At 40.7% G+C, this 15,147-nt stretch overlaps 1 protein-coding gene across 1 annotated transcript in view; it reads left to right on the forward strand.

The window, feature by feature from the left end:
* LTA4H (leukotriene A4 hydrolase) overlaps positions 1-14,055 on the forward strand; it is a 24,140-nt gene extending 10,085 nt beyond the window's left edge. The window contains exons 6-19 of the mRNA XM_006031782.3: positions 2,254-2,306; positions 2,839-2,911; positions 3,210-3,350; positions 3,554-3,577; positions 3,913-3,983; positions 4,092-4,203; positions 6,089-6,233; positions 6,365-6,468; positions 8,754-8,824; positions 9,430-9,484; positions 10,360-10,455; positions 11,005-11,087; positions 12,411-12,515; positions 13,510-14,055. Of these exons, the coding sequence (XP_006031844.1) occupies positions 2,254-2,306; positions 2,839-2,911; positions 3,210-3,350; positions 3,554-3,577; positions 3,913-3,983; positions 4,092-4,203; positions 6,089-6,233; positions 6,365-6,468; positions 8,754-8,824; positions 9,430-9,484; positions 10,360-10,455; positions 11,005-11,087; positions 12,411-12,515; positions 13,510-13,627 (1,251 nt within the window). The 3' untranslated portion in view covers positions 13,628-14,055. The remainder of the gene's footprint in view (positions 1-2,253; positions 2,307-2,838; positions 2,912-3,209; positions 3,351-3,553; positions 3,578-3,912; positions 3,984-4,091; positions 4,204-6,088; positions 6,234-6,364; positions 6,469-8,753; positions 8,825-9,429; positions 9,485-10,359; positions 10,456-11,004; positions 11,088-12,410; positions 12,516-13,509) is intronic.
* The last annotated feature ends 1,092 nt before the right edge of the window (positions 14,056-15,147 follow it).

The following is a 15,147-nucleotide window of genomic DNA, read 5'->3' on the forward strand; positions in this document are numbered from 1 at the left end:
AGCCTCTCGGACCCAGCGTGTACCTTGAGAAGGCTATAGGGGTCTGATCAACCTCTGCCCTTTCCCCGTCGCCGAACGATCCCTCGACGAACCCCTTCCCTGCACGCAAGTTCCACGGAGCCTAGCAAACTTCGTGTGAGTGTATCCAGAGCTCTTTCTCCGAGTTGTTTTCTTCGGTTGACACGACGGGCTCGCGTTTTTAGAGCCTCCAACCGGATTGGGCTAGAGTTCGCGTGGAAGGAACTCTTGTCCGCTTTTCTTCTTTCCTGTCTATAACTGCAACTCAAGCAAGTTTTCCTGCCTGCACCGTGACCATCTACGGTGTAAGTAAAATAATCTTTAATCAACCGCTAAGTGTCTGTGCCTAATTCTAGTCCTCCGGCCTGCATTCCCCGACCTGCGTGCCAGGGCTGCTGGCCACAGCTCTGCCGCACGCCCCCAAGGGCCTCGGACCGCTCCCGGCCCACACACAGTCCTCTTCCAGGTTATGAATATGGGGCACATGAAAGCAGTCCCTTCTTCCCCCATCATAAGAAACTGAAGGGGATGGCGTTCCTGCTTTTTGGAATGGTTAGTTAGAGGGAAGAGGAATATCATGGGGAGAACTAAGAGAGGAGAGGAGACTGGGAGGGTTGTGTTAGCATAATATTATGATCTGGAAGGAGGTTGACTTTGTCCTATGAAGCCGAGAGCCTTATGAGATGGATGGGCTGTTTCATTTCACTGGAATGGGGTTGTACAAATGGGTTTTCCGTGTTTGCTAGAGGTGCTTATGGCAGCACTTTACTTCATGAGCTCTCCTCCAAATTTCCTTTCAAAGCAACAGCTCTGTTATACCCTGAACTATGCAGTCCTGGACTTTGGCACATGTGAGGAACTGGTTATGAGGGTTGGGGTTACTCAGTGCCTGGGATAGTGAGCTGATTTATCTTAAATCCCCGCCTGTTAAATGCAAAATAGTAACAAAACCCCAACAGGTCTTGATTTAGCAACGGTTAAAGCCTCCAGTTTTCCTTGTAATAACAAGCATTGGTTGAATGTAGGTATGCCCTTTTATGTGTGATTCCAGGACAGCATCAATCTGGGCTTAATTCTGGTGTATTAGTCACCCTGTTGAACTGAAAAATCCTTGCATAAGCTGAGGCAACTACCTCAGTGGCTCTGAAGGACTGATAGGTTGGTAAAGTCTTCATTGACAAGTGATCATTAGAATCCCCTCCAGATTTGTTGTGCATCAAGACATCACTGGGACTCTCCCAGATAGTCAGGTTCAACTCACATTGCTGAGTTCCATTATTAATTGTGTTAAGGATGAAGGTACACATTACACTTAGACTAAAGGCACTTGAAATGCAAGTGTCCACCTGTTAAAGGTTGTTACCTCTTGCTAAGTGCTCTCTGAGCTTCTCAGTTATGCCACTTCAGGTGGGGGTTAACTCTGGGCTGTACTATTTAGCTCATGTTAGAATAGCTTAGGTGCGTTTCACAGAGATAACAAGCAATTTGCAGTCCTCCAGCAGCCCAGGATGCATCATTCCCAGCCCCTCCCCTCCACCAGAGCTTAACAGCCCTCTAGTGGGAAGTCAGAGTGGCGCAGGCAAGAAATGGTATTAACCGTTAACCTGAGACTGCTCACAGAACACTCTAAATTTAACGTATGTTCTAAGTGTAACTTGCAACTTCACCCTGAGTAAGGACAGGAAAACTCAGTCTGGTGCTTTTGTACTCATCAAAACGCTAGGTTCCTCTTATTGTTCGAGCTGTAATTCGGGATGAGATGATCTACAACTCGGCTTTTCATAAACCCAGTATTATCTCTTGCATTATTGAGCTTGGCGTATAGATGTCTGTTGTCCCAGTTGGGTCCCCTGAAGTCCTGATTCAAAAACAAATGGAACCAGACAATGTACAGGGAACCATGGGAGTGGATATGTGGCTCTTTTAACGTATGTCAAGCATTCCCAGATTTGCTGCTGTTTTTATAGCGTATGGGGAAATGGTTGCAATATAAAATGAATATGGATTCTGCCATCCCTAAAACTCAGTTGCATAGACAGCTTTATAATATCACCAATAGTGGCCATATCCGGCAGCAAAACCACAGCCTGTGAGTTAATGCAAAACGAAGTGGAAAGTTGTGAAGAAATTGTATGTATAATTATGCTCATGTAATGTCTTCCTTTTATTAGGTAGATGATTTATAGTTTTGATGATTTACAACTGTTTATTAAATATACTTTTTATTTCTTTTAGGTTCCAATACCCAGCTACTTGATTGCTTTAGTTGTTGGGGCTTTGGAAAGCAGGTGAGTGGATATGATATCTATTGACGAAATGGTATCCATTATAAAAAGATCTAGGAATCTTCAGTCTTGACATTATTTGGACACATTCAGTTTTAAAAAAACCCTCTTGGACAAATGGTTAGTGAAATACTATTAAGATTCTACTTTATATAATCTCAAAAGAAATAATACTTATTTAGTCTACTGCTGGGCAGGTTAGTCATTCTTGAAGTCTTCAGGTAGATTAAAATGTCTGAGTCTAGCCACAGCATAAGAATGCTAATAAGCTCCCACCTTTCTATAAGGGGAAAAAAGTAACGTGAACAAGTGATGGGGCTGGAATTGACTCCTGCCTCTCAGTCTTGTTCTGGAGACTAGAGAATTCAAGTCTGTAACTTCATACTTGTTAATTAAGCAGATCATTCCTCTTCTCCCCTTATCCTGCATTCTGACATATATAGTAACAGTGAAAAAGAGGGAAGCTGAGTTTCCCAAGATTGTCCTCACAGAAACATTGGATATCATCATCTAACTAAATTCTGTATTTCAACAGGAAAATTGGTCCAAGGACATTGGTGTGGGCAGAAAAGGAGCTGGTGGATAAATCAGCTTATGAATTTACTGAGGTCAGTTACATAGACTTTGCTAATTGTCCTGCTGTTTTATACAGTATTAAAATAACAGTCCATTTTTTTTCCATTTTCTCAGTCTTTTTTTATTTATTCCCTTGTCCTCTTAATGGAATGCAAAGCAACTGCCAAACTTACTACAGAAGTGATATAGTACAATCATGCAATTGTTGGTATGTGAAGCGATCTAAGATGTCCTTGAGAGCCTTGTGTGTGGCTTAATAGCTCATAGTTTTTATTTACTATTTGTAATTAGAGAAGCCTCACTAGAAACCAATGTGAACTTTTATTTCAGACTGAAGACATGTTGAAAATAGCAGAGGATTTGGTAGGGCCTTATGTGTGGGAACAATACGACTTGCTGGTTTTACCACCTTCTTTTCCTTATGGTGGTATGGAGAACCCTTGTCTTACTTTTGTGACTCCAACTCTATTGGTAAGTGTGACATATATTGTTTCAGTACTTATTCCAGTATTAATCCAGAAATTCATAGGTCTTGGACATCTTCTGAAAGACCCATAAGATGTTCTTGACTTTTATCAGAGGCAGAGATCTGAATGTGAAATGTGTCTCTAGTATATGAATTTTGAGTTGAACTTGATCTAGCAAATACATTCTAAATTGTCTTTCTGTTTTAGGCAGGGGACAAATCTCTATCAAATGTAAGTATATCATGCTATGTTACTTCAAGTTAAATCTTACATAGCAGTATTCAAAATACTCTTCCTGGTATTTTGATCAATATTCCCCCTCATTTTGTGTGTAAAGTTATAGAATGGGAAAAACTTCAGGATCATTCAGGGAATTCCAGGCAGCATAGAAAAAAGAAACAACAGGGAAGCCCCTTGTTTCCCGCATTTCTGTAGACAAGTACGTTTGAAAATGTTCATCAGTTAAATGAATCACATTATGATTTGTTTTTTCTGTGGGGATTTTACTGTGCACACTCCTCAGGGAAGTCTGTGATCTACTTCTGATACGGTTATTTGCATTTCAGGTTATTGCTCATGAAATCTCCCATAGCTGGACAGGAAACCTGGTGACAAACAAAACTTGGGATCATTTTTGGTAGGTATAATGCTGAAGTTTTTTAATGGCTGTAATGTAGCCTATAAAAGAATCAAGGAAGTGCTTTTTGGCATTGAGCACACACTAATATTCTGAATAAATTCTTAGGCTAAATGAGGGACACACTGTGTACTTGGAACGCAGGATTGGTGGACGGCTGTTTGGTGAACAGTTCAGGCATTTCCAAGCTCTAGGCGGCTGGAGAGAACTGCAAAATACGGTAAATCATTTCTGTCGTATCCTCATGCTTAAACAGAGGGGTCATTGAAGTTGAGTTGTTTAACATGTGTCCCTAAATTATGAATGCCCTTAAACTATCCCCATTTGTGGCTGAGTTTCTATGTTCTGTTGGGGCAATGTGTAGGACCCATGGGGATCCACCCACATTGCCCGTTCCTTCCCAACCCCCATTTACTTCCAGTCACTTGCTTGGCATGCCTTTGTTGATGATGGGGAAGGGTCCTTGAAGGTCAGTAGTCACCTCACGGGGTCTGCTGTTCAAGACCTCAGTCTTGCCCTGACAGCCTTGCCCTGACAGCAGTCCCCCGTTTTGGCGGGGTCCACCTGCACCTCGATAGCCTCTGCCCCTCTGCCTTAGGGCTGAGCCTCATGGTGCTTACCACAAGGGGAGCACACTAAAGCACCTCTGTCCATGGGTACCTCCATCTCTATATCCACAACTTGCTCCTCTGGTAGATCTAACCGAAGCATAAACACCAGACTCACAGCTGTAAAACAAAATCCTTCCAACCCTGGGTTAATACTCCCCTGCAGGCTGGCAGTTCCCCTTGGCTGCCTCTTCGCAGTTTTTGGGCACTGCCTGGGCACTTGTAGCTTATATAGGAAAATCTTCACTAATGATGTGGACATTGGAGTCAGAAGCGGACTGGCCTAGTTTCCCAGTGACCCCAAACTTTGGGGCAAAGCATCCACCCATGAAGACAGGAGGGCGATCCAGGCTGACCTAGAAAAGCTCAGCAAATGGGCGTACAAGAACCTGATGGTGTTTAACACTAAAAAATGCAAGGTTCTCCACCTTGGGAGGAAAAACCTGCAGCATCCTTATAGGCTCGGCAGTGCTACACTGGCTAGCACTACGGAAGAAAGAGACTTGGGGGTCATCATTGACCACAAGATGAACATGAGCTTTCAGTGTGATGCTGTGGCTAGTAAAGCGACCAAAATGCTGGCTTGCATCCATAGATGCTTCTCAAGCAAATCCCGGGATGTCATTCTCCCCTTGTATTCGGCCTTGGTGAGGCCGCAGCTAGAGTACTGTGTCCAGTTTTGGGCCCCACAATTCAAAAAGGATGTGGAGAAGCTTGAGAGAGCGCAGAGAAGAGCCACGCGCATGATCAGAGGTCAGGAAAACAGACCTTACGACAACAGGCTGAGAGCTATGGGGCTCTTTAGCCTGGAAAAGCGCAGGCTCAGGGGACCTATAAGTTTATCAGGAGTGACCACCAGAGCGCCCCAATGGATGATGAGGTCAAACAGTTATAAATTACTGCAAGACCGTTTCAGGCTGGACATAAGGAAGCATTTCTTTACTGTCTGAACCCCCAAGGTCTGGAATAGCCTGCCACCAGAGGTGGTTCAAGCACCTACATTGAGCACCTTCAAGAGAAAACTGGATGCTTAACTTGCTGGGATCCAGCTGACTTCCTGCCCTTCGGGCGGGGGGCTGGACTCGATGATCTTCCGAGGTCCCTTCCAGCCCTAAGATAAAAACAAAAAAACAAAAAACTTTTGAAGGGATTAAAAGTGGTAGCTTATGGTTGGGAGTAGCATTACAGTGGGTAAAATGTATTCTGCATGCTCCTATAGCCATACAAGTGAGTTAAATCACTGTAATTTTAACCGTGAATGAAACAGGGTTAATCTGTAGAAGCATGCAGATGTAACATTTGCATCCTAATAGTTTAAATCAGGATCATTTGATGCCTTATTGTTAAACATGTCAGTTCCCTGAAGTAAGTCAAGTATGAAAAATGGAGCAGAGTGCTCCAAAGCACAACGGGTTTGGTTTTGGATAGAAGATTGCAAATCACTGTTGGTTTTGGAGTGTCTCTTGGTGAACATGTTTGTTTATAATATTGTTACAGATAAATACCCTTGGAGAGAAAAACCCTTTCACTAAACTGGTCCTTGATCTGAACGAAGTAGATACTGATGTTGCATATTCTTCTGTTCCATATGAGAAAGGCTTTGCGTTGCTCTTTTACCTTGAACAACTTCTTGGAGGACCAGGTGGGTATTTATTCTATTTTAGTAGGGTAGGAGTGTTAGAGCTGTGATGATCCAGGGAATGTTTTAAACACATTTATTTTGTTTTCAAATGCTAGTTTTGTTCATGGAAACTTTTTTTTCCCCACCATTAGATGTCTTCATTGGCTTCTTGAAGGCTTATATACAGCAATTTGCCTATAAAAGCATTGTAACTGAGGATTGGAAGAACTTCTTGTATTCCTACTTCAAGGATAAGGTTGGATAATACTTAAGACTGATTTCATCTGCAGCTGTGTGAAGCGGAAGGAATACATGGCATAGTAAAGGAAACAGAGGATGGGATACTGCATGTAGTCATAGTAAAATACTGATATAGAAGAGTCTAGATGCTTTGCAGGGTTAGGTTCGCCTGTCCATTGCAAAGTAACTGGGACTTGTACAGAAACGTAACAAAAAGCTGCACTAAACCACGGCTGTACTCCAGCTGAGTGGAGAAGCAAAGTAAATAAAAAGCTGCAGCAGACACGTGAGCAGCTTGTACTTAATTCACAGTGGGCACATCTACACATGCAACTAATGCTCACAAATAAACTCCAGAGCTTATCGCTCCAGAGTTTTTTGCTCCTGGGCACTCTGCTTTAACATTGAGCTCTGGAGTTTATTTGTGCACTGCATGTGGAATCTAATTGAAGCAGCCCAGACTGGCAGAAGACCTGGAGGGGAGGGAGGGGGGTGGGGGAGGTCAGCCTGTCAGCCCAGGGCTGCTTTGATGGGGCTGCATGTGCTGCAGAGGGGGCTGGGTAAGGCACAAGGGTGGTTCAGTGCTGGACTAGCTGGCAGACAGCCCCTGCACTGAAGCACACTCATGCCCCAACTATCTCCTCTGCAGCAGATGGAGCCCTGTTGGACTAGCCCTGGTGTGACAGGCTGATCCCCAAGTCCCCTGCTAGCCTTGACTGCTCCAACCAGGTGCCATATGCTGTGGAGGGGCTAGCTTGGGCACAAGGACGCTTCAGTGCAGGGGCTGCCTGCTGGCCCCAGCTGGCCATGTCACTGTCTGCACAATGCTGCCACAGGGTAGTATTTGTGTTTAATTGGACTGCTGTGCGGCAGCATTTCATAGACATCAGGGCTGGAAGGGACCTCGGAAGATCATCGAGTCCAGCCCCCTGCCCAAAGGGCAGGAAGTCAGCTGGGGTCATAGGATCCCAGCAAGATAAGCATCCAGTTTGCTCTTGAAGGTGTTCAATGTAGGCGCTTGAACCACCTCCGCAATTTATTCTATTGTGACCTAATATGGCTGCACGTGTAGATGGTAATGTTTTACTGCAGAGCTAATTAGTCAGCTCTGCAGTAAACATCTTGTGTAGACGTGGCCAGTGGGTTGCAGACCGTAACATAAGAATGATCCAGGTTCTACTGTGTATAGAATAACTCCCTTCCTAAAGAGATGTCTACTCACTTATTGGCTAAATCCAGTTTCACATTCCTATACCAAATGGCACTTCTGTAGTTGTGTAATAGCTATTTTGGCAGTGACTTATGCTTTGGATTCTGTTTCTACCTGTAGTGGAATAGGATCACCTTGCATACGTACCTACAGGAAGTGAAGAGGAGGGTGCTCTCATCTTTTAGCTCGGTAACCTAGATATGAACTTGTTTCTTGCTTCCGGGCAGAACGCTTCTAACAACCAGGCCATGGACTAGATATTACCTTGAGCATTCTCCAGCCCACATCTTGAAACTGGCCTACTGCACCTTGCATTTGATATTCATTGGATAAGATGGATAAGCAGTACTGGAATAGTTTCTGCCCCACTGAGGTGCAAGCTAGAGCCCTAGACTTGTGCCTTCCCTGCAGTGCACATCCTGTTGAGCCACTCTCTGGCTTCCAGTAGGAGAAAAGCCAGGGCTCCAGCTGAGAGCCTGTGGCCTGGTAGTTAGAGCACTTTGCTGGGAAGTAAGAGATGCAAATTTAAAACCCATCTAGGAGAGATCTGGAGGCAGGGTGGTGCTAGAACCCAGTTCTCCTGTTCCCAGGGAGTGCCCTGCCACTAAATTATTTGGCTAAAATGTAAGAGGGCTGCTAACATCATACCTGCTAACTGTAGTTTTTCTGGAACTACAGATTTGGGACTTGTGATATGCATGTGCCTGGATCATTCTGTTCCCTTGGCCTACCTATGCAGCCATAGTGTAGCCTACTGCGCGTATTCTGAAAGGCAAGGGCAGCTATGTGCACTTAAAATATTCTTTGCATGAGACCTAAAATTTATGTAGCCATGTAAATGCATGAAGCTGAAACAGAATTTAACCTTTCTGTACCTCTTCATCTCCAGTATAGAGAATATAAAATGATCTAGTTTGTAATCTTATTTTTTCAAGAGATGCTGTTGTTCACAAGCAAGCTATGTAGGTATTACCACCTCATCAAATTGGTATTACAGACCATAACTAAAAATCAAAACTAATTTTCATATTGCGAACTGTTTTGTCTAAAGATTAGACAAAGAACTGAGGAAGGGTCTGCATTGCTTTTAGGTGGACATTCTTGATAAAGTTGACTGGAATGCATGGATGAACACCCCTGGCATGCCATCAGTGAAACCGAAGTAAGGATGGTTTTGTTTCCTCTTTCACTCTCCAATTCTTACCTTCTTCCCAAAAAGCTATTAAATATTCTAAAAACATGTACCAAAGCTGTCTGCCAATATTTCAGCAAAACCTTTATCAGAAAAAAATAGTTCCGAAAGTCTTGCATGTGTGAAAAAAATTCTGATAACTTTTTGGGTGGAGAACCTATCTAGCTTTGAAAATTACTATAGTAAATTGAAAAATTTCAAAGGTTTTCCCCCCTCCCACACCCTTTGGAAAATTTTGCAAGAAAAAAAACTTATGGTTTCCAAATGACTGTATGTTTGTTTATTCTGAAGCTGTCTATAAGCTCTTGATCAGCCTTGGGACAGAAGTGTATGGGCAGTATCAGTGTTCAAAATATTTGTGATTTCTGTCATGAAGAAGGAAGTTATTGTGAAGAACGAGAGCATGGAAATGCATTTCCATGGTGGCAGATGTTTTGTAAATTGCATTGTGATAGCAGCTGGCTTATAATGTGTGTGTGTATAACCAATTTTTTTATTTTTTGTACAACAGTGTCTGAAAAATGCACAGGAGTTCTGCGCCTGAAATATAATTCTTTTTTTTAATCTTTTATCAGATACGATATGACACTATCAAATGCTTGTGTTGCCTTGAGCCAAAGATGGATTGAAGTGAGTTGTTAAGGAACCCTGCAGAGGTCTTAAATCTAGATAAACTTTTTTTTCTTAAAAAAAAAAAATACCCCCTTTACTTGACAGAGTACATGCATGGCAATGGGATCAGGATTTCTGCATCGTTTCAAAAGCTAAATTTTCACACACGGTTCTCTGGAATTGCTGCAGCTTTTTGAGCATGGAAAGGTGTATTGCATGTGTAAACTGTGAACGTGATTGCATATATTGTGTATCAATATGCACATGGAAAATCCTCTCTCAAACATCCCTGTGAGTTTGAGTTTTTAAAAATTGACTTTTGAGAGAAAAATGCCGAAGTAATGGCAATATCCACTATATCCAAGTAGCAGTGCTGTTCCTTCTTTATCATGTGGGCATTCTGCTATAAAATGAAGTAAAGCAAATATCAAGTGATCAGTGATATGTTGTGATTTGCTTTTAGTTTTGCCAGAACGGGCACAAAATCAGTAATGAATTTTGTGTGGTATTCTTATTTTTGTCAGTGTCATGGTTTTGTTCATATTGTATACTTTTTTTTTCCTCACAAAAGTCTTTAATAAGAGAAAAATGTTCACTACAATTGTTGGACTTGGATTTTTACCTGCTTTTAATGAGCATCTCAAGTCTCCTGTTAAAGATACTTGGCAAACAAAGTGATGAAAACTAAACACTAGCCTACAGGCTTGATCCCACAGCTTCTCTTCTTAGGATTCATTGTTTTTTCTATCATCCTAGACTTTTGTATTTTGTAAAGCAGCTTTTTTAAATGAAATGGTTTAAAATTTAAAATGCATATACCCCAAAGCAAAAGTAGACAGACTTTTTTCCTCCCCTTTTCTTCCAAATATATTTCCCTGATTTTGCTTGCTTAGGCCACAGAAAGTGATTTGAAATCCTTCAGTTCAGCAGACGTGAAAGAACTGTCCTCCCATCAATTAATTGAGTTCCTGGCACTGCTGCTTCTGGAGGTAAGGGCATGTTTGGATCAAGTCTCATTCTGACCAGGTGACACACAAACAAAGGCACAGGTGTGTATTGTAGAGTCCGCAAGTGACTAGGTTTCACCACACTTGAGACTTGTTAAAAATAAATTTCCATCCCTAGCATGGAGACCTCCAATCTGCAAGCTGGCTTTTTCTGCCTCTGGTAAACAGCACCAGTAGTGTTTAGTGAATTAAACTTGACAGAAGCAAAATTAGAAACATGATTGGATTTATCTCCATTTAGCCTTTGTGCCCCATGAATGAGCTTAAAATACAACTGGACCAAAATGCTCCTTGTTCAGGGCCCTTTGCTGTCACTGGATCAGTTCTAACATTGCATAAGCTCCATGTTCCTTGCCCCTTATTTACTTGTGCTTCATGGAATGAATGTAGCAAATGTAAGTTTTGGTCATTAATAAAACCTTCTTGTTTAAAATTCTCTCCGAGTTCAAGTTGTCTTTCTGGGTCTTGCTTCCTCTTATGAAACATGAATTTAAACCTATTGCTTCTTCTAACCTTCCCATTGTTTTTTAGGCACCGCTTCCAGTGTCACATGTAAAGAGAATGCAGGAAGCTTACAACTTTAATGCTGTAAACAATTCTGAAATAAGATTCAGGTCAGTTGATTAGTTATAACCTGGAAATTCCTTCATGAAAAGTGTTTGAGGCGGGGTTGGGGGGAAGAACAGCACTTCCTACATTCATTATTCATTTCATACAGACTTTGAGGGCATTGATTAATGTAGCTTTTTAAAAGTGGAGGGGCAGCTGGTACTCAGGAGTGCGCATCATGAGCTAGCCATTGCTTCTGCATGATCCTGTAAAGCAAATGGGATTAAAGTTGACTTAGAAACAGGGTTGAAGTTGTAGTGGTTCTGCTGCACTCTTATCAGTAGGGGATCATGCAGATGTAAACATTAACCATTGCACCATAAACATTTATATCCTTAGCCTTTGATGCCCATGCAGTTATTACCTGCCTAGACAGTTAGAAATTATCAATGAGTATCACCTCTTAGGTCACCACTGAATCCATTCCCCTGCTACTGAGAGAGTGTTTTGCAACACTAGATGTTTTACCCCAATTGTTTGTAAATGTTCAGTTGTGTGAAATCTCCCCAAAAAGCTCCCAGTCTTTCAAATGACAGAAATTTTAATGGTGAATGAGTGGGGGTGTTGGCTTGCGTACAACCTCTTTTCTTCCCCTTAATTCTAGTTTGGCAATATTAGTATCACCCCAAATTACTCTTTTACATTTATGCTCCCTTAAGACTTGTTTCATTGGAATTCTAACTGCCTATTTATTTTCAAGAGTGTTGTAATTTAGCTTTTAAAGTAGCTTTTTGCTACTAAACATCACTGTTTGTGGTACAGTGGCAAAGTATTTTAACAATCAGGCTTTTATGTTTAATTTGTGTATTCTGCAATGCGTTTGCAACTTGCAGTTGATACAGACTGTACCATTTTAAGACAGAATGTAGTTTCCAATTCCTGTATCAATATTGATTTTTTTTCCCCTTGACTTTACTTATACAGCAAAGTAGATAAGCTTGTCAGCATTCGTTGATGCTGTTTTCTGTCTGAAAAGGGACACTAATCCTGACTAGTAGCATCAGGGTACTATTGTAATACCAGTAAATACATCATTGCAAAAGTAATAATCCCCCAAGTTGATATAGGACAACTTGGAGGTAATGATAACTGACCTATAGAAAAAAGTCCAATTTCATTATAAACAAAATGGGATGTATTGGAAATGTTAGGTCTTTGTTCACGTGATGGTGTAAGGAACACTACACTGGTTGGTGTTTACGTCTTCATTCACATGATGGTATAAGAAGCACTGCATTGGTTGATATTAGCAAAGACAGCATACATTTGAAATAACTTGCAAATTAAAATAAAAGAGAAATACACATCTAAGTATATATTTTTTTCAGATGGTTACGCCTTTGCATCCAAGCCAAATGGGAAGAAGCCATTCCTTTGGCTTTAAAAATGGCTACAGAACAAGGCCGGATGAAATTTACTCGACCATTGTTCAGGTAAGACTGATTTTCAGAACTTGCAAATGTACGCTTCATGGTGAACACATCCATATCTGAGTATGTTATGCATCCTTCTAAAGGAGGTGATTTTAGTCTACAATCTTCTGTGTACTTTATATATGAATATCTCTGTTGGCTTTCCTCTGTGTAATCTAAGCCTCCATGATTCTATTAAAATTTGTATACCATATTTACTTTCATACCATACACACTTTTAATGCCAAAAATTAGCCTTCCAAAATGGGGTGCATGTCTTAAGCAAAGAAGCTGATGTTTTGCCCAATGGTATTTTCATTCAGGCATACTGGGGTGGGGGAGTCAATTGACTTCATGGCTTATTCGAATCTACTTGATTCCTGCTAATTTACTCTTTGCTTAGTAGGTGTTAATGAGCCCTCCCCTTTTTTAGGATCTTGATGTTTCATTAATCAAGCTAGCCTTTCTTAGCTTAGTTTAGTTTAGCTATTCCTGGTCTGTCTTCTCCTATTTCACAGCTGTGCAGATTGTTTTTAGCTTTTTTCAAAAATTTAAATCTGTCCATGGTGTCCAGTCTTCAGCAACAGCTACAGTTTTAAATTTTGGCTGATTGGCCAAGAGCTGCTGACAATTCAGCTGTGAAAGGGTTAAAACAAGCTTTTCTGTGAGCAGGTAAGGGAGGGGTGAGTGGGCTGAAGATGGCCACAAACAGCAGGGACAGAGCCTAGTAACTCTGGAAAAATCTTCCTTTTTTTTTCCCCTTAATTTTGCTTTTCCCAAAACAAGGTTAATGACTTATTCGATGTGGGGGTGGTATGCCTGCAAAATACGATGGGTGCATGGAGGGGACGGTGTGCATATAAAATATGCATGCATATAGATCTGATGTAGAAATTTAAATTTATTCAAATATACTTCTGAATATTAAGATTTCTATGAAAGAATACAGTTTTCTCATGGACATACAGATGCAATCAGCTTCATGTTCATGCTTGTCTAATGGTATTTCTTGCAGAGACCTCTACAACTTTGATAAGTCCCGAGATCAATCTGTCAGCACATTTCAACAGCATAGAGCCTGCATGCACCCAGTGACTTCAATGCTGGTGGGCAAAGATTTGAATGTGGATTAGTGACTAACTTCTTTAATAGGCTGTGGCACACTACTTAAACAAAACTAACACCGCAGATTGCACTTACCTTTATGTCTGATCATCTATCTAATGTGTTCTTCTATGGGAAAAAAAATGACTTCAATGTATTTAGAAGCTGAAGTTAGAAAACTTAAGTCTTGTACCTGAAATGAAATTGGAAAACTGGTAAATATTTGGACAAGAGCTGAATGCTTTATTTCTAGCAACATTTTACATGTTTTAAGGAAATGATGGCTTTTTTGAGATGCCAGTTACATTTATCAATCATGTTGGTTTTTGCAAAATGTGGATTAAATCAGTATACTATGTGGACAGGCTCTCACACAGTTGAAGTCCTAAAAATCTTTACATATTTGGGGAAAAAAAATAAATCACTTTATCAGCAAACTACTTGGCCTGTGTCTTGATTTTTAACTAGCGTTTTAAAAGCAACAAATGCAAAGTAACATCTTTGTATAAAGATCATTGCTTTTCTTGCTGCCTTCAAATATTTTGATTCTAGGGCCTCTGTGGGGGATAAGATGTGTGCCAACAGCCTTGGGTTTCAGAGAGATTTGGGGGTTTGTATGTTCCACATTGTTCTGGGCTCTGAGCAAGCTTTCTCTTTGTGATGGCTCTGTTAACATATTCAAATCGGTTGATGATTAGATAGTTTATCATTTGAATTTTTATTACTTATTCCTGTTAGATCTAAGATGCATAGTAATAACTAAAACTAGTGAAAAGTAATATTGCCAGCCTGCTTGTTTTTTTTAATCAAGAGCTGCATTTTGACAAATGCACATATTTTATTTCCAATTTTAACCTTTTTTTAGCCAGCTACCTGGCATATTTAAATTTTCAAAAAAAAGTTTAAAAGAGGAAAAGCCTAAAAAAAAAAAGCATCACAGTCCTCCAAGCAAACTTTACTATTCTTTTTTAATTGCAGGGTTATTTTAAAACCACCTGTGGCTATGATTATATGAAAATGAAGATTAAGGCACTACTCTCTGTTTATGAGCAGAACACTGAGCAGATGAAAAAGTACAATATCTGAAGGGGGTTTTATTAACTGTGAATTCTGCCATCTCTAGATTGGTTTTTGAAGTCACTTTCAAAAGAAGTATTTAACCACAGGCAACAAAATTTTACTTGCTCTTTTTTTAAGGTTTATCAGCAATGACCAAGTATTATATTTTGGAACATGCTGGCTTGCAGCTAGGACATATGCAAGTAGCAAAGTTTAAAAGTGAAAATAAGTACAGTAACTGTTTTGTAATAGGAGGAAGAGAAAGGTACACAGTAGAAGTTGTGGCTAGTGCCCTGCAAATTGTTTTAGATTATTCACAGTTGATGATAACTTGACAGCTGTAATGCCTTACTCTGATATACACATCTAGTGTGTTCCAACAGGGAGCTAATAGAAAACAAGTTTCGGAAAAGCCCTTTCCTGCCTGACACTTTCCGTACCAAAACGTATTGAATAGATTATCATAGCCTGTATAGTTCTTTACTCTTTC

Source organism: Alligator sinensis, unplaced genomic scaffold (assembly GCF_000455745.1).
Source record: "Alligator sinensis unplaced genomic scaffold, ASM45574v1 scaffold154_2, whole genome shotgun sequence".
Classification (NCBI taxonomy): domain Eukaryota; kingdom Metazoa; phylum Chordata; order Crocodylia; family Alligatoridae; genus Alligator; species Alligator sinensis.